Source organism: Myotis myotis, unplaced genomic scaffold (assembly GCF_014108235.1).
Source record: "Myotis myotis isolate mMyoMyo1 unplaced genomic scaffold, mMyoMyo1.p scaffold_m19_p_2, whole genome shotgun sequence".
In the NCBI taxonomy this organism is placed as follows: Eukaryota; Metazoa; Chordata; class Mammalia; order Chiroptera; family Vespertilionidae; genus Myotis; species Myotis myotis.
Window position 1 is genome coordinate 35,270,964 of NW_023416324.1, and position 23,153 is coordinate 35,294,116.

At 44.3% G+C, this 23,153-nt stretch overlaps 2 protein-coding genes across 3 annotated transcripts in view; one reads left to right on the forward strand and one right to left on the reverse strand.

The window, feature by feature from the left end:
* TUT4 (terminal uridylyl transferase 4) overlaps positions 1–955 on the reverse strand; it is a 168,248-nt gene extending 167,293 nt beyond the window's left edge. The window contains exon 1 of the mRNA XM_036347477.1: positions 846–955. The gene's annotated coding sequence lies outside the window, so the exon portion shown is untranslated. The remainder of the gene's footprint in view (positions 1–845) is intronic.
* A 64-nt stretch (positions 956–1,019) lies between these two features.
* Positions 1,020–19,629, forward strand: SHISAL2A (shisa like 2A). Of its 2 annotated transcripts, none has more exons than XM_036347485.1 (3): positions 1,020–1,238; positions 7,546–7,685; positions 19,337–19,629. In XM_036347485.1, the coding sequence occupies exons 1-3, from the start codon at positions 1,057–1,059 to the stop codon at positions 19,600–19,602; spliced, it is 588 nt and encodes a 195-aa protein (XP_036203378.1). In that variant the 5' UTR covers positions 1,020–1,056; the 3' UTR covers positions 19,603–19,629. The 2 variants fall into 2 exon arrangements, with proteins under 2 accessions (XP_036203378.1, XP_036203379.1); XM_036347486.1 differs by having other exon boundaries at positions 19,352–19,629.
* The last annotated feature ends 3,524 nt before the right edge of the window (positions 19,630–23,153 follow it).

Genomic DNA, 23,153 nt, shown 5'->3' on the forward strand with positions numbered 1-23,153 from the left:
CAGGTTGTGGTCCTCTGACCCTAGTGAGAACAGTGACCTTATGAACTGGAAATAATTTTTGAGAATGAAGAGGTGTACTGGCTTTGCTTCCTGGTGGGTGGGGTCACCATCTGGGACATTAATTAGCCCCTTGTCCTAGGCCAGTGTGGACGGGTGTGAACAGGGGAGTGGGAACATGTCAGTGCATGAGCTAGCTGCTCAGGGAAGGAATGAACCGGCAAGGGAGCAGAGGATGAGAGCATTTAAAAGTCCACTGGTAGAGAGGCGCTGTGAGAGCAAGGCCTGGGGAAGGAGCCGGACCCAGGTCACAATCCCGCGGGCTTGAGGGCCAGGAAAGATGACTTCTCTCTGCCCCTTAGCTCTCCTTTATAAAATGGGTTTGAAAATCCTTGGTCCTCAGAGTTGTTGTGAAGGTTAAGTGAGGTCAGGTGTTAACCACTCCATACTGACCCTACTGTGTGGTCGCCGGCTGGTCGCGCTCCGCGCCCCGCACTAGCCTGCCTCTGCCCTGAGATGCCCGCGCCCCGCACAGTGCCCAGCGCCAGGCGGTGCCCGCGCAGGTGTGGAATCGGCCCCTGCCACCCAGGACATGTGCTGTTTCTCTGAGCATCCAGCACCCTCGCGCAGTCACTGGGGACGCAGGGGGACCGCTGGGGGAAGAGCGGGCAGGGACCCGCCCGGTGCCCAGGCGGCTCTGCGAGGCAGCTCCCTCCTCCCAGCTCCGCCGGTCGCCCTCCACCCCGCGCCCGCCTCCTTCCCGCCGCTCTCCACTCCCACTGCTCCTGGGTCCTCCCCCGCGGCTCTCCCTCCTCCACCTCCCCTCCGGCCGCGCCCTGTCCGCCTACCTGGTCGCCTCTCCGGGTCCTTGGGGACTCGGGTCTCTAAGCGCTTCGTCTCGGCGCCTCTCGCCTTGTCTGTCTCTGGTCTCTGCGCTCTCTGCTTACCCCCGCCTCTCTAGGTCTCTGTCTTTCTAGAGCTCAGTTCTGTCTTCGCCCGCGTCTCCTCCGGCCGGCCTTCCTTCCGGGGCCCGGGGCGGCGGGGCCGGCGCCCGGCGCGATGAGCGGCGCCTGCACGAGCTACGTGAGCGCCGAGCAGGAGGAGGTGCGCGGCTTCAGCTGCCCGCGGCCGGGGGGCGAGGCGGCCGCCGTCTTCTGCTGCGGCTTCCGCGACCACAAGTACTGCTGCGACGACCCGCACAGCTTCTTCCCCTACGAGCACAGCTACATGTGGTGGCTCAGGTACTGGCCCTGGCCCTCACCCCACCGACCACCCCAATCTAGTTTGAGCCCTCTCTTCCCATCTCAGCCAGGCTGCGTAGTCAACCCTCAGTGCTCATCCAAGTGCCCATCCCAATATCGGCGCCACCCGCCGCGGGCCCAATATTAACGTTTGCCCTCATCCATCACCAACCCCACTCCCTCTGCAACCCCTTCTCAGCTCCATTCCCCCATCCTGATCCTGATCCGAACCATTATTCAAATCAAAACTTGAACCTCACCCCAACTCCACCCAGGAAAACCTTCCGTTTAAACCCTCTCCAAGCGTCATCCACCACCACCCTCAACCCAACCCCAAATTACATACCAACCCTCTCCCCAACAGCAAACTCCCATCTTCCAATGTTCACAGGAAACACAAACTCCACCCTCATTCAAGTACCCACCAGGGTCTCCTTCCTAAGATCAACATCAACCTCATCCCTGACTTTACCCCCCAATACCCATCTATCACCAGCTCAACCTGCCCCTAATTCCCCCTGCAGTCCCACCGCAGCTCTCCTTCCCCACCCTGATTCCAAACATTATATAGACCTACATCCAAACCTCAGCTTCAAGCCTTACTCCTCACCTGAGGCTACACGCCAACTCAACCCCAGCCTCAGCCCAGCCTCAACGCTTTTCTTCCCCCTGCCATTCAGTCATTCTTTCAGCCACCTCCTGCTGAGCACAGCTTTTCTAGGCCCTGTGCTCAGTGCTGGGGGTGTACTCCCCTCCTGAGCTAAGACGGAAGACCAAGGGATCAAGGCTGCCTTCAAGTTCATCATGAGACAGTGGCATAATGCTACAGCTCAGGCTGTGCCATAGCAGTGTGATGATTGGCTGAAGATCCACCCACACGGCCTCAGTTTCCTCACTAGTTCAGGGAAGGGATTAGTTAGGCCATTGCTGATATTCCTGGAACTTCAGTGTGGGGCTGAGAGAGCAATTGGTCTCAATCTCTTTCCGTCTCCAAAGGCCTCACCCAGAAAGTAAGACTTGACCCCAAACTTGCTCAGGGAAATAGGCATCAGCAGAAACAGAGTGGGCTAACTCAGTAGACAGTGATTTTCCTGTCCTGGAGGTAGTTCACCAGCGGCTGCATGCCCTCTGAGTGGACGGCCTGCCACTCAAACTTCTCTGAGCCTTTGTCTTTTCATCTATCAAATGGGAAGGATGATAAATCTTTGCCCTGATTTCCTACTAGGGCAAGAACCAAATGAAATAAAGAGGTGAAAACCAACTTGGCATATGCCACTGACAATTAGAGTTATTATTATTGCTTTCTCTAAACAGCTCAAACCGTAATTCGAAAGGACTTTCAGATAGCTAGTGTTTCAGTTCCTGCACATTCAGCTGCTATCTGTAACCCAGAGAAGTATATTAATTTATTTTCTGTTCATCCATGTTTTCATTCATTTATTATAGCCTTTGCGTTATGCCAGGTGCTATGCTCTGCACTGGGGACACAAAAATCAATTATTCCCTGCCCCTCAGGAGCTTACAGTCCATTCAGAGAGATAAGACATGTACCTAACATGTAACAATGGAGTCTTTGTTTAAAACTCACTGTGTACTTAGCCCTGAAGTGGGTGCTGAAGTACCTGTATAATAGCACTTACTTGCCTTTGAAGTATAGAGACAATGTGGAGCTTTTGGAGTGGTTAGAACCCAGTCCAAACCTCGGCTCTGTCACTTACTAGTAATAGCTATGTGAATTCAGGCAAACTATCTCCGAGCCTCTTTTTCATCTCTGAAATGGTAATAGTAATACCTGTCCTATGGAATTGTTGTGATGATTAAGTGAAGTATGCATGTGAAAGTGACTAGGATGTATTGTAGATGCTCAATAAATGCGAGTTCCCTTTCCCATGTTCATAAGTGGGGAAAGGGAAACTTGGAATATGAAAGTGAATTGTTCAAGATCTTCTAGCAATGTCACAGCAGACTGAGATTTAAAGAAAATTATGTAGGACCATCCAAGGCTAGATGCATTCACACATTTGCAACCTGGCACGTTTTCTCTCCATTTTAAAGATGAGAAAACTTGAAAGCCATGAGGTTACTATCAGGGAGTGCCACAAGCCTGTCCGGCTCTAAGCCCAGGCTTGTCCTGCTGCACAACTGTCTAAATGTAGCCTGGCTGTCTTACAACCTGCTCTACTCAGATCACTTGAAAAAATACTCATGACCCTTCACTGTCTTCTGAGCACTGTGCTAGCCCTTGGGAACAGAGAGATGAGTAAGCTCTCTGCACCCAGCCAGAACCCCAACCCTCTACTACCAACCCTTTTCCCTATACACCCCTGTGTCCCTCCAGTTGCCTTGGACCCTCAATAGAACACTTTAGTGGCTTAGACAACCAGGTAATGGTTTTAATGGGGTAAGTTCTGAGGTCACATCACATGTTAGTGTGCTCCCATCTTATGACCCCAAGGGCAGCTGAACGGTTCTAGCTTGCAGGGCTGACTCTTCCTCAGTTTGAATGTAAGGTGGTTCATAAACACCACAGGCTATTGCAAAGTGGAGGAGGAAAACTGAAGGTCCTCAGGACATCTGGGTTATCAGTGTACCCCAAACCCTGAAAACTCTACTGGCATGCTCCTATCAGTTCCCTGCCATTGCACTGTAGAGACCTTATTTTGCTCTGGACTCTACTTGACCCTTTTTATGAAAGCTGGCCCTTAAAAAACATAAATCTTCAGGTAAATACTGTTTCCTTCAATAGACCTCAAGGAGAATGAGAATTGCTGTCTTTAAAACCATGTCTCAAGAAGTGAAGACTCAAAAAGAAAAAGAAAGGGGAGGGAAGAAGAGGAGGAGGAGGAGGAAGAGGAGGAGGAGGAGAAGGAGGAGGAGGAGGAGGAGGAGGAGGAAGAAAAGGTTCCCTGTGGATAAGCAGCTGGTGTTATAACTATCTGGTACACTTTCCAATCACCCTGTTGTTATTATTATTTTTTTAATTAGGATGTGAGACAAAGGCAGTGGCCTTGCTGGAGGGCAGAATTAGTGGTCAGGCACTGTCTTATTTAACCTTATGAACACCTGGTGAGATAGGAACCTTTACAGATGAAGAAAATGAAGATCAAGAGATGAAGGATTTTTCAGCTTATATGTGACAGAACCAAGATTCAAAATTAGACTTGCCTGACTCAAAAACCCTAACAAATGTTAGACTGACCCGCCAATGTTTTTTTAGGGGATCACAGTAGGTTATCTATATTTCAGAATCATAAATCTGTGAAACCATAGTCATAAATCTGTGAAATGGAATTGAAGAGCTAGCAGCTGTTCAACTTCTCACCCAGGGCAGGAATCTCTCACTTCATTGAAAGGTGTCCTCATCCAGGTGTTCTGTGTAAATCTGTCCAATCATAGGGAATTTACCCCTCTCGAGGCAATACATGGGACAACTCTGACCATTTAAAGTTCATCTTGTGCTAGGCACAGATTTCCCTCCTTAGAGCTTCTTCTGCTGTCCCAGCTCTGTACTTGGGGGCTGGTTCCTCTGTCCCCAGACAGACCATCAGAAACAGTGCCCACTTCCTGACTAACCACTGATCTGGGATATATCCCCCCTCAGCTCTCTCACCCACTTTTTGTTGTTGTTGTTAATCCTTACAGTGATTTTTTTAAAAATATATTTTATTGATTTTTTTTTTTTACAGAGAGGAAGGGAGAGGGATAGAGAGTTAGAAACATCGATGAGAGAGAAACATCGATCAGCTGCCTCCTGCACACCTCCCCCTGGGGATGTGCCCACAACCAAGGTACATGCCCTTGACTGGAATTGGACCTGGGCCCTTTCAGTCCGCAGGCTGACGCTCTATCCACTGAGCCAAACCGGTTAATGCCTTACAGTGATTTTTAGAGAGAGTGGAAAGGAGAGAGAGAGAGAGACAGAGGGAAACATCAATGTGAGAGAAACTCATTGATTGGTTGCCTTCTGCACACACCCTGACCAGGGCCAGAGAACCTGCAACTGAGGTACATGCCCTTGACTGGAATCAAATTCAGGGCCCTTCAGTCCAGGCCGACGCTCCATCCACTGAGACAAACAGGCTAAGGCTCACCCACTCTTCAAAGGACCCTACTTTTAGAGGGCCCTTTCCATTCAGGTGGCCATAGATGTCCCTTGTAAAAGGTGGGATCCCAACTTGTGCACAAGTCTCCAGCTAAGAGCATTATAAACAACTAGAGGTCTGTTGCACAAAAAGATTCATGCAATACACCTTCCCTCCCCCTGGCTGCCGGCACCGGTTTTCCTCCGGCACCCGGGACCCAGGCCCAGGCCTTCGCTCCGGCTGGAGCCTCCTTCCAGCCCACCAGCCCCGGGTTCCCCATGAGAGGGCTGGATGAGGGCGGGGCAGGTGGTGGGGATCGCTGCAGTCCCACCCGCCAGCCACAGGTCACGTCGCACACAAGACGCCCGCCGCACCGGGTCGCAGATAGCAGGCCCAGATGGCGGTGGGGCAGGCAGGATGGCGCTGTCCCACTGTGTCTGCAGTATGCAAATTAGCCGCCATCTTTGTTGGCGGCTAATTTGCATATCACGCTGATGAGCTGATGGGAGGTGTAGCGAAAGTACGGTCAGTTACCATGTTTGTCTATTATTAGATTAGATAACTATATCTCAAAAGAGGAAATAATTCCCAAAGAACTAACAAGTACTACATGCTCTATGTGGAAAGGACAGGAGCGATAAAAGAGGAAAGAAATCATGGGAGATCCAGTATTTTAACTTGGTTTCCCCAAAAGACTTGGAAACAAGGATTTGAGGGCAGATAGTTTACGTGAAATCAATTCTGAAAGACACCGGTGGAGTGTGGGGAATTGAGGAGGTGGGAAGGGAAGGAGCTAATGATGATGTTACCAAGTAAGTCACCACTGAGGATCACCGGAACTTAAACCTGCTAATCTCAGCCAACCAATGTAGAATCTGCATCTCAGAGTCATTCGGCCCAAGTGCCAAAAAGCTGGGTATTTACGTACCTACTTATGTCAGTCATTAGTTCTGTGCTGGTGTGAGAAGGCGGGCGTTCATTTTCCTCCACTTCTGACCTGCTCACCGTGTTGGTACTGTTCTGGGCCCAAGAAAGCCCTCTGGCAAAAAGATACAAATGCTAGCATTTGAAACTCTGGCCAGAATATTTTACAATTATAAACCTAAGGGGCAAGGACAGGACATTCAGAGCCTGGGCTTCAGCCAGCGACAGCCTGTTAGCATTTTGGGGTATTTCTGTCCAACCTTGCATATGTATAATTATGTATATATTTGTGTTAATTTATTTGAGTTGGGGTTATGTTATATATTTAGTAGTGTGTCCTCTTTTCATTTAACATTAGCTCATCTGAATTTAGCCTTGATCTTAAATGTTATTTGAAAACATGTTTTTAAGGGCTCTATATTATTCCATTGCAGGGATATCCAATAATTTATTTAGCCATGGGAATACAGATTCTCTGAAGCTCTAAGGTGTTTCTGTTTAGTGGAAATTAGCCATCAGCTAGCAGGAAATGAAATCTGGCAGAAATGGCAAAGGCAGGAAGGAGTTTGTGGCTTGGGTCAGAGAGGAGGGTTAGAAGGAGTCTGCGATGCTGTGATTTATAAGGTATTTGGTTTTTACCCACAATTCCTGGCTCACAGTTCCCAAAACCTATGGAATTTCCTAAGTGTTGAAAATAATAAAGGTGTCTTTTGGGCTCCACCCAAGGGTAGGGTCTGGTTGTCAGGAAAACCAACCACATGATTAGAGGTTTGGTTTCAGTCCTCCCCATGCCCCTTTTTCCTGACCTCTTGGAGAAGGGCTGGAGGTTGAGTTCAGTTGTCAATGGGCAATAACTTAGTCAATCATGACTACATAATGAAGCTTCTGTAAAAACCCAAAAGGACAGTAGTTGATCTTTTTATTTTTATTTTTTGGAGAGCTTCCACGTTGGGGAACAAGAACGCTTCCATGTGCTACCAGGCTTCAAGCTCCACAAAGCTCTTTTGTTCATGATGTCACCCTATGTATCTCTGCATCTGGCTGTTGATTTGAATCCTTTAATATCCTTTTTAATAAATCATCTAGTGAGTAAACTATAGTACTGAGTCCCAACTATGTGGTTACACTGAGGCATGCCATGTATGTGGGGAATACTTGACATATAGTTGATACTCTTTCCCATGTTTAGGCACAGAAAGCCTGTTTAAGACAAGTAGAGACAGAACAACACTTCTCCTATAACATGCTGCCTCCAAAGTCCCTTTCTGAAGCTCAGCTCCTCTATGGTCTTCTCTCCCCAGTATTGGTGCTCTTGTGGGCCTGTCCGTAGCAGCAGTGGTCCTCCTGGCCTTCGTTGTCACCGCCTGTGTGCTCTGTTACCTGTTCATCAGCTCAAAGCCTCACACAAAGTTGGACCCAGGTTTAAGCTTACAGACTACAGGTAAGAAAAAGGTCACATGCTCTCCTTGTATTCAGCAGACAAGAATTTTTACAAAGGGGACATATTTAGAAATGATATTTTGAACACTTGCCTCATGAGTGTTCCTGGAATATTCAGAAGGAACAGCACAATTCTAAAGAGGTTTTTGATCTGAAGATGTCCATTCTAAACCTTTCATGTGCTCTGTGTTTATCAAAATAATTTGATGTAGTCAGCATTCTGTTTGTTAGACAAAGATGAATCCATCTTGTGGATTTTCTAAGACAATGTTTTAATTCTAGCCTTAGAAAATACAAACTGGTTTTAATATTACCCCAAACAAAATACAATTAATAAGAAAAATTTGCTGCTCCCCAAACTCAATTTATTCAGAAATTAAATACAGGTATTTTTGGATAATCTGATGTTCTTGGCCTACCAATTTCTTTATTAGTACAGGTGACCAAGAGCTTCCCTACAGGGTCACCTTCAAAGTGTTGCTTTTACACATATTTTACAACCTCTTCAAGGCACTGTGAAAGAAACAAGTAGCTATTGGCAAAAGATCTTTCAGTACAGCTTGGTAGACAACACTCAAAATGGGTAGTATTATTTCCATTTTACAAATGAGAAAATCAAGGCTGAGAGAGATTAGGTGACTTGCACAAAGTATCACAGCTAATACATGATAAGACTGAAATCTGGCCCATGTTTTCCTGCCTTGAGTCATGCTCTTTCTTCAGCCCACCACTCTGGATCTGGCTAGGTATACAATTAAGCACAAAATTGTTTAATACCAAATGTAAGGAGTGTTTCAAAAAGGAAAGGAGACTTGAATTGGTGCTGAATTAGTGAAGGAGTTGGTTAGGCAAAATAGATGAGAAAAGGCATTTCAGGATAGGATAAATAATGGGTAAAGGTGTGTGGGCAGGACTGAGTGAGACTATGCAGTAACAGGGTCATTCACCCTGGGGCGCTGTATGGGAGGAAGGCCAGGCTGGACAGGGGAGGAATTTAAGTTCAGAAGCAAAGATGGCACACTCAATCAGGGAGGGAGAAGGGGCAGGGTGGGTAACAGCTAAATTTCAGAGAAAAGTAGAGAGAGCCTTTTCATTTGCACAAGATTATTTTTCCAATTTCACAACAAACTCGTGCAAAAAATGACAGCACATGAACACATCTCAGATCCTGATGCTTACAATAGTCCCGCTGTGGCCGAGCAGTAAAAGTAGAAGGGCTGGCTTTTGAGGGTGGGAGAATTCATCTGGCTCTCCTTGGAGCCAGGAAGACCTAGAAGGAGAATAGGAAGTGGCAGGAGAATAGACCCAGCCTCAGGGAGACCAAGGATAGCCCAAGCTTCAACTTTTTTTTTTTAATAACTTTTATTTATTGATTTTTAGAGAGAGAGAAAGAGAGAGCGAGATTTGTTGTTCCACTTACTATGCATTCATTGGTTGATTCTTTTTAAAATATATATATTTTTATTGATTTCAGAGAGGAAGAGAGAGGGAAAGAGATTATGAGAGAGAATCATTGATCAGCTGCTTCCTGCACACCCCCTACTGGGGATCAAGCCTGCAACCCAGGCATGTGCCCTTGACCAGAATCGAACCCAGGACCCTTCAGTCTGCAGGCCGACTCTCTATCCACTCAGCCAAACCAGCTGGAGCCATTGGTTGATTCTTATATGTGCCCTGACCTGGAATCAAACCCACAATCTTGGTGTATCAGGTTGATAACCAACTGAATTACCCTGCCAGGGCCCACGCTTCAACTTTTATAGAGAAAAATCATAAAAGTTAATGAGAGGCATAAAAGAGCCTGACTGTCTGGTGAGGTACAGAAAGCATGTGAATAGGAAGACTCAATGTCATAGACGAATCAGTTCTTTCCAAATTAATCTATAAATAAAAACCCCAACAAATAAAAACCCCAACAAATAAAAACCCCAACAAATAAAAACCCAACAAGAGTTTTAATGGAATTTGTCAGATTCATTCTAAAATTAATATGGAAGAGTAAAGGTGCAAGAGTGAACAAAACAATTTTGAAAACAAAGAAGAGACTTGCCCTATCAGATACTAGAATATTTTTCAAAGATAAGAATTTGTCAATTTGTTATTGGCACAGAAATTGACAGGTAGAATTGGGCAATGCAGTGTCCTCAACTAGTGCAAATTTGCTACCCAAAGATATTTTGCAATGTGTGGAGACATTTTTGGTTGTCACAACAGGCGAGGGCTACTACTGGTATCTTTTGATAGAGGCCAGGGATGCTATTAAACATCCTACAACACAGGGTAGCGCTCCACCACAGAGAATGATCCAACCCAAAATGAAAATAGTGCGAATGTTGAGAAACCCTAGAATAGAAAGTCCAGAAACAGACTAATTAAAATATAGAAATTCAAAGAAAATATTTAATTATTATTACTTTTTAAAAATATTTTTTATTAATTTCAAAGAGGAAGGGAGAGGAATAGAGAGATAGAAACATCAATGGTAAGAGAGAATCACTGATTGGCTGCCTCCTGCATGCCCCCTACAGGGGATCGAGCCTGCAACCTTGACTGAAATTGAACCCGGGACCCTTCCGTCCCCAGGCAAACACTGTATCCACTGAGCCAAACCGGCTAAGATGAAAACATTTAATTTTTAAAAATAAGGGGAATATGGGAAAATTTGCCTACATAAAATGCAAACAGACATCAAATAAAAATAATACATAAGATAGTATAAACTTTAAAAACAAGTGATAGACTGCAAACATATTATAAATAGAAGTAAATACGTGCCAGGCAATCATTATTTGCAGATTTAATATTTGTGAAGTTGCCTATTTGCTGAAATTTATATGTAACCTCAAAATCAATACTTGCAGTGTTTTCAAGGTCTTTTCAAGCTTACCCGTAGTCTGTAAGCTTAAATTTTCAAGGTTTACAAATGTGGACATGCCCAGAGCAGCAAAACATTTGAGTTGCCCCATCACACACATTCCCAGCTGACGTGGAACAAGGCCATGCTCTGGCTTCTCAGCTCTCATACTGTAAACAAGTGTCCTTTTCATGATATATTGAGTGACATGTTTTTGCATTTTTATGACTTTTAATGGTGGTTTCACTGTTGAAAATGCCCCCCAAACATAGTGCTGAAGTGCTGTCTAGCGTTCCTGAGCATGAAAAAAGACTGTCATGTGCCTTGTGGAGAAAATATATGTGTTGAGTAAGCTTCGTTCAGGCAGGAGTTATGGTGCTTTTGGCCATCAATTAAATCTTAATAAATTAATAATGTATATTAAAGAAGATGTCTTTAAACAGGAACACACAAAATAAAGTTATGTATTGACCAATTGACAAAATTGTTGTGACCAGAGGCTCACAGGAACCTAGCTTTTATCAATTACATTGGTAAGTACAAAAATGGATCATATTAATACTGAGGAGGCTGGGTGGAGGGAATGGATACTGTCATATAGTGCTGGTAGGAGTATAAATTGGTACCACCACTTTGAAGGGTAATTTGGCAGTATCTATTTATATTGAAAATGAATGTATCCTATAACTCAGTAATTCCCCTTCTAATTATCTTAGAAGAAATAGCTATACTAGAAGAGGATAGTAAAGATGGATGACATGATCATTAGTCATATTGGAAACAAACTAAATGTCTACCAGTAGAGGAATAATGAAATATGATTCCACAGTTAGAAGGAGTGAACTAAATAGAGCATCTCATTAGTTCTTCACAATAACTGGGCAGAGTATAGATCTTATTACCATCCATTTTACAGATGAGGAAACTGAGGCCCAAGTTACCTAGTGAGTAAGTGACAGAGCCAGCTCTACCTCCAGTCTCCTTCCTCTCCTTATTCCTGTGCTGCAAAATGAAAGTCCCTACTATGTGCCAGTCACTGTTTGAAATGGTACATGCATTATCTCATCCAATTTTCCCAACTGCACGAGTGAGGTGTTATTATCATCTGTTTTACAGGTGTGAAAACCAGGTCTAAGAAAGGTGAGATGACTTACCCAAGGGGCCACAGTTTGTAAACTGTGGATCTGGAATTCAAATATATGTGTTTTTCTGCCTCCAAAGTCCTACTCTTTTTACCGCACCGGGCCAGGTCTATGAAGTGCTCCTGCTTGTGTCCTGATCCCCTCATTACTCCTCACTCTGTATCCTCCCCTATACCAGACCTTTCTGAATCAAAGGGAATACAGCTCATCTCTTGGCCCTGTTGGTGAAAAACACCCTCCTACTTTTTCCTGCTCAGCCACCAGCTGGATTATTCAATTGCCAGGGTTTGAGATATATGTTCTTGCTTTTTGTTACTTATTTTTAAGATAGAAAATGCATTTCCTGACCTTTTGCTAAATGATGGCTTTTAAGCTCTCTCTCTGTCTCTTGCCCAGCTGCAGCGCTTAGTTCCTCTCTTTCTTCTTCGTTAAGTACGGGCCCCTCCTTCCCAGCAGCTGAATCAGTTTATAGGCCCATTATCTTCCATTCGCCAGAGCGTTACCCTTTATGTGGAGTTTCATTTCTGTTTGCTGTCTCCCTCTCCAGTAGGGCATGTAGACAGATCATTAGCCCATTTTACATCAAGCTCAGCCATGGGAAGTGAATTGGCCAAATCTACACAGTAGTGAGCATGTGTTGCTGGGACGTCAATCCTGATCTCCCAGACTCTAAAGCCTGTGATCGTTACACTGTACCTCAGGTCCTGATCGCTGAGGGTAGAGACAGGGAGGGGGAGTGCCCTGGCAAGAACAGAGTGGAAATGGACCCGAGTCTGGAAACAGGCTCCTTCTGCTACCCAGGTGTTCTGTACTGTCCTGTCACTCCACCTCCATACTACCCCCCAAACTTGGAATGCAAAAAAACACCTAACTTTCTTACTCTAGAACTTTGTAACTAGCTCCATCCGAAGGGTGACCGAGTTCCTACGGTTGTGCCAGATACTATGCTAAGGACTTTAAACATATTATCCCATGTAACCAGCTTAACTACTCTGCCAGGTGGTTATTATCAACCCCATTTTGCAGATGAGGTGAGTGAGGTATGTATGGAGTTTATGTTCCAACTATGGTACATTTAATGAGACCAAAAAAAACCAGTGGAGGTAAAAATGGAAGACAAGAGTTCAGGTCTCTTCCTTCTCTCAAAGGTGTTGGTGAGCAGCTCATTAGTCAGCCATTCTCATTGATTCAAAGGCCTCCTAGAAATCAAGTCTGATGCTTTCACTGCATAGGTGAGGCCCTGAGGCTCTGAAAGGGACAGTCATGTGCCCAAGGTCACCAGCCAGTTGGCTAAGCCTTTGCCTCCAAGGATCTTTCCCAACAGCAGCCCCCGTCACCTTCCAGTTTCCCCAGGGCCAACTGCTTAAAAAAAATTTACTGAGGTGACATTGAGTAACAAAAATATATAGGTTTCAGGTGTGCAATTCTACAGCACATCATCTGTATATTGTATTGTGTATTTACCACCTCAGAACCCACTACTGCCTTTTTTTTAAAAAAAAAGTCCTCACCTGAGGATATGTTTTTATTGATTTTTAGAGAGAGAGGAAGGGAGAGAGAGCAACAGATCAGTTGCTTCCTGTACATGCCCTGACAGGGGATCAAACCCAAAACCTTTTTGGTGTATAGGACGATGCTCCAACAACCTAAACCACCAGGCCAGGGCAAGCCCTTGCTTTTTAATCAACCACATTTGGTACCTGTGACATTTGGTACCTGTGACCCAAACAAGCCTCAGTGATGAGTCAGTATTTTTTTTTTTACTTAACAAGTTCTTTTATTGTGTTTATTTTAATATTTTTTTGTGACACAAGTAATACTTACACATACACATATATATTCATTGATTAGAAAATGAGAAGATGCAGATAGGCAAAAATGAAATAAAGTACAGGTCACACAGAGTGTATTACCTTTTGGTGTGCAATAACTGTTTGCATTATATCAGATATAAATGTACATTTTATATATATAACGTTTTGCAATGTGTCGTTTTCACTTTATAATATATGAGTATCTGCTAATTCAAGTGAATGAAACATCCTGTTAATGAATGAGATTGGGTCAAAAGATGAGATGTTGGTAACAAGAGTCACCTGTAAATCAAAAGAACATTGAAGGATTAGAGTAAAATAGCAGCAAATATTTAGCAAGAAAATGCAGACAAAAAGAACCTAGTGATATTAATAACAGAAAATGGTTGAATAATGGGCCTGTAAACAGACTCAGATTCAGATGGAGGGACAAAAGGCTCCTGGGAAGGAGAGGACAGTACTTAATGAAGAAGAAAGAGCTGGGATTGGGCAAAAGATAGAGCTGAAAGCTGTCATTTAGCAAAAGGTCAGGAAATGCATTTTCTATCTTATGAGAAATGCAATAAATAGTATAAGGAATGCCTATGGTTAGAATGCAGAACCCTAAAGCTTTTTCTCAGACCCCTTATCTCTTCCAAAAACCTTTCCATCGCATCTCTCTTGTCATTTCTTCATTATTTTTTTTATATATATTTTTTATTGATTTTTTACAGAGAGGAAGGGAGAGAGATAGAGAGTTAGAAACATCGATGAGGGAGAAACATCGATCAGCTGCCTCCTGCACACCTACTGGAGATGTGCCCGCAACCAAGGTACATGCCCCCGACTGGAATCGAACCTGGGACCCTTCAGTCCACAGGCTGACGCTCTATCGACTGAGCCAAACCGGTTTCGGCATTTCTTCATTATTAAAATGCCTATAATCTATGTCCTCTTTAAATTCCTTGGGAGACTGAAGTAGACTTTGTCTAAAATTCCCTTCAGTTTGCTGGCATTCAAATACTCCATTAGAGCGTTTTTCCTCTCTCTTTAGCACACTGCATTTGGACTTCCCTTCGTTTTCTTTGCAGAATGATGTGGTCGTTTCCTGTGACAGACAATTCAGGATAGTTCCCTCTTCTTTTTCTTTTTTAATTTAATATATTTTATTGATTTTTTACAGAGAGGAAGGGAGAGTGATAGAGAGTTAGAAACATCGATGAGAAAGAAACATCAATCAGCTGCCTCCTGCACACCCCCTACTGGGGATGTGCTCATAATCAAGGTACATGCCCTTGACCGGAATCAAACCTGGGACCCTTCAGTCCGCAGACCAGTGCTCTATCCGCTGAGCCAAACCGGGTAGGGCCCTCCTCTTTTTCTTGCCTTAAGATAGATGTCTGGCCCTGGCCGGTTTGGTTGCGGGCACATACCCAGTGGGGAGTGTGCAGGAGGCAGCTGATCGATGTTTCTCTCATTGATGTTTCTAACTCTCTATCCCTCTCCCTTCCTCTCTGTAGGAAATCAATAAAATATATTTAAAAAAAAAAAAAAAAGATAGATGTCTGTGAACCCAGACCCTCTGAGCACCTACAGACATAAAAAAGGGGAAGGGGAAGGGAGAGTTCTCTTGGCCACAATCATAATCATCTACCTTCAGGGCAGTAAGGACCTGAGTCAGTTTTAAATCATCTGCAAGGAGGGAGAAAATCTAAGAATTCCTCTCTTGGCTGGTCACCACAGGCTAGTCCCAAATTCAAGATTGAGAGCCCCAGACACTGGGAGAACTGGCCACAGAGGTCCTTGGATAATGGTGGGAAGGCACAAGCCTGGCCTAGGGTATCAGAGAGCCTGGCTCTAATCCTGGCTTTGTCACTCTCATTGTGTGGCCTTAGGTAAGGCACTTCTCTCTGGGCCTCAATTTACTCTGTAAAATGTATACAGTAATACCTACTAAGAAAGTTGTGAAAACTAGAGGTGATGCTAATATAGGTGCTAAATTAGTCTCTGACACATGGTAGGCTTTTAACAATTAGTAGCTCTCATTTTTATTATTATTAGGCACTTAGATTTTACATGTTAGTCTCCCCAGTGTTTGTTGATATCTCAAAGATAGGAACTATGTCTTAAATGCCTGTGTATCCCAAGGACTAGCCTAGTTCAAAATTTATACTAATGCTAAACTTGCTCTGTGGTAAGAGCCTAAGCTTTGGAATCAAACTGAATGGAAAATGAATCCTGGATGCAATACCCAATAGCTGTTTCAATATTGACTTTTTCTACCTGGGCCTCAGTTATTTTTCTATAACATGGAATAATAATACCCACCTCCAAGTTTGTTAGGAGAATCAGATAAGATTGTCGTACCACTGCATTTCAGCCAAACATGATTCTTATAGTAATTGCTCTCCTGCTCAGAGCCCCATAATTTAAGAGGGACTTTGACCAATCAGAAGGTGATCAGAGGCAGCTTGGTCTAGGAACCAATTGATGTAAGTATCAGCTGAAGAGCTGGGGACTTTTGCCCCTTACTGGGGAATAATATGCCAACAAAGGACTTTTATCCAGAATACATAAAGAATCCCCAAAACGTAACATTAAGAAAACAAACAATACCATTAAGAAATGTGCAAAAGACTTTAACAGTTACTTCACAGATAGCAAATAAGCACATGGAAAAATATTTCACCTTCATGAGCTGGTAAGGAAATGAATATAAAGCTACAGAATACTAAATGAGCATAAAGCTATCAGAATACTAAAGTAAAAACACTGGCAATACCGAGTAAGGGATGAAGCAACTTTTGGAAGACAGTTTGGTGTTTTCATAAAGTTAACCATACATCTATTATATTTATTAATTTCCTATGGCCAGTGTAACAAATTACCATAAACTTGGTGGCTTAACATAATAGAAAGTTATTCTCTCACAATTCTAGGGGCCAGAAGTTCAAAATTAATTTTGCTGGACCAAAATCAAAGTCTCTAGGGGGAAATCTGTCCCTTGCCTCTTTGTCTGGTGACTGCCAGCATTCCTTTGCTTGTAGCTGCATCACTCTAATCTGTCTCTGTCTTCCTATCACTATCTGTGTGTGTCTATCTCCTTCTGCCTTTCCCATATAAGGACACCTGTGATGACACTTTGGGCCCACCTAGATAATTCAGGATAATCTCCTCAAAATTTTCAATTTAATTACATCTGCAAAAACTTTACCATATATGGTAACATTTACAGAGTCTAGAGATTAGGACCTGATCTCTTTGGGGACCACCATTCCGCCCACTCTACCATACAAAATAGCAATCATGCAGCTAGGTATTTATCCTATAAAATAAAAATGTATGTCTATATAAAAGCTATACAGGAATGTTCATAGCAGCTTTATATTTAATAGATAAAATCTGGAAACAACCCAAATGTTCTTCAATGGGCAAATAGTACAACCATACAATGAAATATATGTAGCTATGAAATGGAATGAACTATCCATACACACAATATTTTGAATGGATATCAAGGGTATTATGCAGAGTAAAAGAAGCCAATCTCAAAAAGTTATATACTGTATAATTCCACTTATATAACACTTCTGAAATTATGAAATTATAAAAATGGAGAATGGATCAGTGGTTACCAGGAATTAGGTTTAGGAGGAAGGTATGACTATATAAAGGAGTAGCATGAAGAAGTTTCTTTGTGGTGATAGAACAATTCTTTATCCTGATTGTGGCAGTGGTTATAAAAAGCTACATATGTGATAAACTTTTATAGTACTGAACACCAAAAAAAGAATATATAAAAACTGTTATAATTGAATAGGACCAATAATAGCTTAGTTAATCTGTATATATAAAAGCCTAAGTGACCAAATGGCTGGCTGGTCGACTGCCTGCCCCCTGGTGGTCAGTGCACATCATAGCGGCCATAGCATATCATTAGCATATTACGCTTTGATTGGTTGAATGGTCAACTGGGCCAGACACTTAGCATATTAGGCTTTTATTATATCGGATTATCAATGGGGAAAGCTAGGTGAAAGATATATGGAACTCTGTACTATTTTTGTAACTTCTTGTGAGTCTTAAATAGTTTAAAAAGAAAAAGTTAAAAAAAATTAACAAGGAAATTTATTCACTCTGTAGGTGATTAGTCCAAAAGTAAGGGTGGGCTTTAGGCATGGTTTGAATAGAAGTTCACAATGTCCTCAGGCTTGTGACTACATCCTCTGAGATTCTGCCCTCTATTTATGTTGGCTTTCTCCTCAGACTGACTTTTCTCATGGTACTAAGTTGACTGCCAGCATTCCCTGAGACTACATGCTTTTTGTTCCCTTCTATGCACCAGGAGGAAAAAGAAGGAGCTATTATTTTCCTTTAGTCGGGGGTAAATATAAAGGCCTGAGCTCTATTCTGATTAGATCACCTTAGGTCATGTGCCCACGCCTAAATCAATCACTGTGCCCAGGGAAATGCTATGAATTGATTTCCCATCCACATGGCAAAGAAATGGAATTACTTGATTGGTTCAGATCATTTGGGTCCCACTCCTGCCGCTGAAATGGAGCCAATCCCACCCTACTATAATTGCTATAACCAGGTAGGGAAGGAGAAAAATGGGTTTGGGTAGCCAACTCCAATATCCAGTACATCCTTCTTGAAATTCACGCTTCCCTTGGTTTCAAAGGCACCATTTTTACCCCCTAGATATCCTCCATCAAGGGTCTTAAAGTATATGAGTTTTCTAGAAAGAAGAAGGTATAAAATGTCATTCTAAAAGAAACAGCACAAAAGACCCAGAGATGTGAAGGAATGGACCCATTTAGGGAACAATGAAAATTTTGGTGTGGCAAAGCATAGAGTTCATGAGGGAAGAGTGGTTAGTAATGAAGCTGAAGAGAAGAGATGGGGCCAGTGGTGAAGAGCTTTGAAATATCACAGTCAATGGTTAAGACATTTGAAGACTTTTGAAAAAGAATAGTCCCTGCACTCACTTGACCTTAGAAAGATCTCTCTGGCTACAGCCCAGAGGATAGCCTGGAGGGGGCCTGACTAGAGGCTGTTCCAGTGCTCTGGGCAGAAGTTGAATGCCTTACCAAAGGTGGTAGCTTTGAGAATGGAGAGAAATGGATGAATATGGCAGACAGTGATTTGGGGGAATCAGCAGGACCTGGTGAACTGCTTGGCTTTGTGAAGGGATTGGAGGAGAAGGTGTAAGAGATGACTCACATTTCTGGCTGAACACTTGATACATTTTTTAGGCAGGAATGCCCAATTGTGTCAAATGCTGATAAGCCTAGTGAGATAAGGACTTATAAATGACCATGGATTTAGTGACAAATGTTTTAAGGTGTGGTGGGGGCAGAACCAAGAATATTGCAGCAGAGTAAGTCAGGGAAGTGGAGAATAATAAAGCCAGGTGAGCCTCCTTTCAAATTCAGATATAAGGGGAGGAGAAGATAAAGCAATAATAAAGTCATGGAATCTATTAAAATAATGTATGTTTTTAAATTTTCCAGCACTTCTCTGCCTACTTACTGGTGGTGAAATAAGCTTGTATCCTTATCTATAAAATTAGTTTTTTAATAGTACCTACCTCATGGGTTTATGTTGAAGATCCAGTCTTCATATCTCCTAACAATTGTTTAGTCTGTCTCCCCCACTAAACTTTAAGTTCATTAGGAACATTGACAGCTCCTAGTGCAAGGCATGGTGTATTGCTAATAAACTAATAAATATTTGTTAAATGAGTGTTAAGATTCTGAGCACAGTCCTACCTGCCCATGATAAGCACTCAGGGAAGTTAGCCAGAGTGTGTGAGCCTGATGGGAGGAATGGGATGCAGGAGGAAACCCTATGCCCTCAGCTTGCTGTTTTCCAGAACCCGAGGAAATGTCCCCTGACTGCCAAGATGGGAATACAGGCAAGTTCGTGGAGATACCAGAAGTGAATTCTCTAAGGCAGAGTCACCCCTTCCTGAACTCACGGCTGGACTGCAATGAGGAGCAGGCGATGGACCCCAAACACCTCTTCCAGTACTGCTTCATGGCCACAGTGACTACCAGTGACATTCCAGGCAGCCCTGAGGAGGCCCTTGTCCCCAATCTAATCACACATGGACCAGACCCATAGACATCCAATAAACTTCTCTACACCATCCTCTTCTGGAGTCTCTTTTCAGTGAAAGGTGGGGGTAGGGATGATCAAAGGGACTTGATAAAAATGGGACAAATGAGATAAATGAAGGCTTTTCCCAGCCAATCTACCCAGGGCCTGCTGTGGACCCAGCTATTCTGCTCTGCCTGGCCCACTATGAGCCAAAGGGAGTTCAGTCATGGATCCCAAGTAAAATGATCAGTAACAACTCCATGCAATAAAAGAGAAGCCTGGGGCCCGAGGAGGCTCAGACGAGCCCCTCACCTAACCTGAAGTGTCAGAACCCTGACTTGTTCTTCCTGCCACAGAGCAAATATACTTAGGGTACCATGGAAGATGACTGGTACTCGGAGGCAAGTGACTCCTGCCTCTCCAGCAGCTCTGCCCCACTCTTAGAGTGAGCCCCTTGCCAAGGAATAGAACAAGAGGGAATGTAGAGTACATAGGGCCCAACCATGTTTAGTATCATTCAACTAGTGACCCGGTGCACGGATTCATGCACATTGAAAGGAAATTAATTAGAAGGTGGCCAGTGCGGTGGGACTGGGAAAGACGGGCCAGACATGCCCTGGAGCCAAGTTCCCTTGGTCCCTCCCTGGCTGGCCATGCCTCAGGTGGCGCCGTGGCTCAAAAGGTGTTGTGGAGTGAATGGGGTCCCTCTGGCAGGTGAGGTCCCTCGACCTGACCTGTGAGGATTGGGCTGAAACTGGATCTCTGACATCCCCCAAGGGGTCCCAGAGTGTGAGAGGGCACTCTGCAAAGTTGCTGTCGTACAGGGTGTGGAACACAAACGCAAGTGTGCAGTAAACCAGATTCGGGGCTGACAATGCCCCAGTAACAACATAGCTCACAGCCGAAGGTGGAATCTCACTGCTCCCGCCTCTCTGGTTTTGGGGTGTGTCACCCGAAAACCGCTGCTGCCAAGTCACTGCAGTTCAGCAGCTCCTGCGTTGAGCGTCTGCCCCCTGGTGGTCTGTGTGCATCATAGCAACCGTTCAATCGGGCGGAGGAACACTTAGCATATTAGCCTTTTATATATATAGATACCTTAGGTGGATGAAAAGAATGAATCAACAAGTAAGTGAGGGAATGAATGGTTAGCAGACCAAACACAGGCTCCACAAGGTGGGCTTGGCCACTTCCTAACCTGTGTGTTCTTGATGAAGTCCCTTAGTCTCCCTGAGCCTTGGTTCCTTTGCTAGGTTAGGGCAAGTGTTCAGAGATGATGGATATGAACCCCCTTCATAAACATGAAAGTAATACAAATATTTTAAAATTAAAAGTGAATGTTTTTCAATATAACAGTAAGAGCAGGTACTCTGGAGCCAAATGCCTGGTTCAAATCTTGTCCCTGCTCATCCATCTAGGTAGGTATAATAGTAGTACCTACCTTATAGGATTTTGGAGGATTAAATTACTTTGTGCCAAGTACTTAGAACAGAGTTGGAAAATGGAAAGCTTTTTTTTTTTCTTAAATTAAGCTGATAGCAAAGAAATCTTAGGGCAGGATGCTGACTGCCACCCCTCTCATTTGTTCTCTTTTTTAATTTATTTTGAAAGTCTAATTGGCTTAATTAAGTGATTCATGAAGAGAGCAGCATCCCATGTAGCAGATACAGAGGAGCACCCCCCTGTTTTCTTCATCTTAACTTTAGCAGTGGCTTTAGGCTTTGCCTTGAAGTGCAAGGCAAGTATTGGTGAGACTCAGTAGCCACTAAAAGCAGCTCTTGACATTTCTCACAGTGACACAACCTGCTGCCGGATTTGACAACAATGAATTGGTCACTCTTAGATATCTGTACATGGAGCTCGAGGCAGCCAAGGGTACATGATGGGGTGGCAAGGCAGGGTGAGTCACCCACAGAAGTACCCTAGGCTGGAAGCCAAGAGGCCTCAGTTCTGGTCTTGCTTCATTTGTTATCTTCTGTGCATGTGTGTATCTTATTTTCAGCATTCTAAACCCAGCACTTCTGTCTACTTCTTGTATATTCAGTGGCATCTTCTGTGCCAGGACCTGTGCAGGTTCCCAGAAACAAAAGGGAATCAGCCACAGAGCTGCCCTCAGGGGATCATCTGGAGGGCAAGGTAGGCACACAAAAGGGCAGTTGGCCCAATGGCAGCCCTTCATGCAGCTTGAGAAAGCAATGTGATGTCTGAGCTGAATCATCAAAGATGAGTCAGAGTTTCCAGGTAAGACAAGGTCAGAAGACATTATGGTCAGAGTACAACCTGTTCAAAAACAGTGAGAGAGCCTAGCATAGCCCAGGAACTGCACGTTGCAGGAAGTTTAGTCTCTGATGTTCTGTGTGATCTTTCACAGGACAGATCCCACCGCTCTCCTTAGCATCCCCATCAGTAAAATCCAATTTTTCTTGGCACACTTTTTATACTGGTGCATCTGGGGGGGGTGGGGGTGGGGGTTCTAGGAAGAATCCAATGTTGCCCCTGCCTCTAGGTCTGATAGGGGAAGATAATCTGTAAAATCTAAAAACTCCAATGGTTGTCAGTGGCCTAAAACAATGGCTCTCTTGAGCCTGCGTCAGAATCAGCTGGAGGGCTTGTGAAAACACAGATTGCTGGGTCCTCCTCTCCCCCCCCTCAGAGTGTGCAGTAGGTCTGGAGAAAGTCCCCAGAATTTGCATTTCTAAGTAGTTCCAGGTGATGTTGCTGTTGCTGGTCTTTGACCAAGACTGGCCAAGAAGAACAAAAAGGACTCAGAGCTGGAGATTAGGAGGAGACCTCACACTGAGCAGGGCCTTGAAGACCTGGTAGAATTTCCCCAGCAGGAGCCTGTGTGGATGGGGTGGGTATAGGGGGAAAATAGACTGTGTGTGCTATCTTTGTGGACCTACACATCCCAGGCCCATAAAGCTCCTCCCCATCCATTCCCCAGATTCAGCTTCTCTTGTTTGAATTCAATCAACCCTCAGAGCTGGCTCTCACTGGGGCTGGCTTGTCTGAATCTTGGGTGGGAAATAAACTGCCCACCCTGTGCAGGAGTCCCCCCTCCCCCAGGGCAGCCGGGGAGGAAGGAAGCGGGTAGGCTGACGCACAGACAGAAATAGTCTGAGCTCACTGCTGCTCCCAAGCACACATCGACCAGCAATTATTTCTTGTAAATTGCTTTCCCAGTTATGTTCAGAGCCTGTGTGTGTGTGTGTGTGTGTGTGTGTGTGTGTGTGTGTGTGTGTGTGTGCGCGCGCGCACGCGCTCGTGCCTGCCTGAGAACAAACACCCAGAGGGCCCTCGGCGATGGAGGTGGATAGCTGGGGAGTGGTATCCAGAGCCCAAGTCTGAATCTTCACCAAGAACTAGGGAACTGTTGACTCTTAAAACTTGAAATATTAGAACCTTCCATCCACTTTTATAACACTCCTGTCAGGTGGTTTTCCGGCCTCTTCTCAAACATTCACATTTTTTTGTTCCTTCAACGTTGATTGACAATGATGCTCTGCCAGGATATGAGCTACATGAAGTCCCAGTTCCTGTCTTCAAGGAGCTCAGGCCTTGGGTGTCTATAGGAGGTT

What these genes read in the sequence shown, in the direction of transcription:
- SHISAL2A (XM_036347485.1), top strand. Translation starts at nt 1,057, where the DNA reads ATGAGCGGCGCCTGCACGAGCTACGTGAGCGCCGAGCAGGAGGAGGTG. An exon ending in AGCTACATGTGGTGGCTCAG is followed by an intron (nt 1,239 to 7,545) that starts GTACTGGCCCTG and finishes TTCTCTCCCCAG; the next exon opens with TATTGGTGCTCTTGTGGGCC. An exon ending in TTTAAGCTTACAGACTACAG is followed by an intron (nt 7,686 to 19,336) that starts GTAAGAAAAAGG and finishes CTATGCCCTCAG; the next exon opens with CTTGCTGTTTTCCAGAACCC.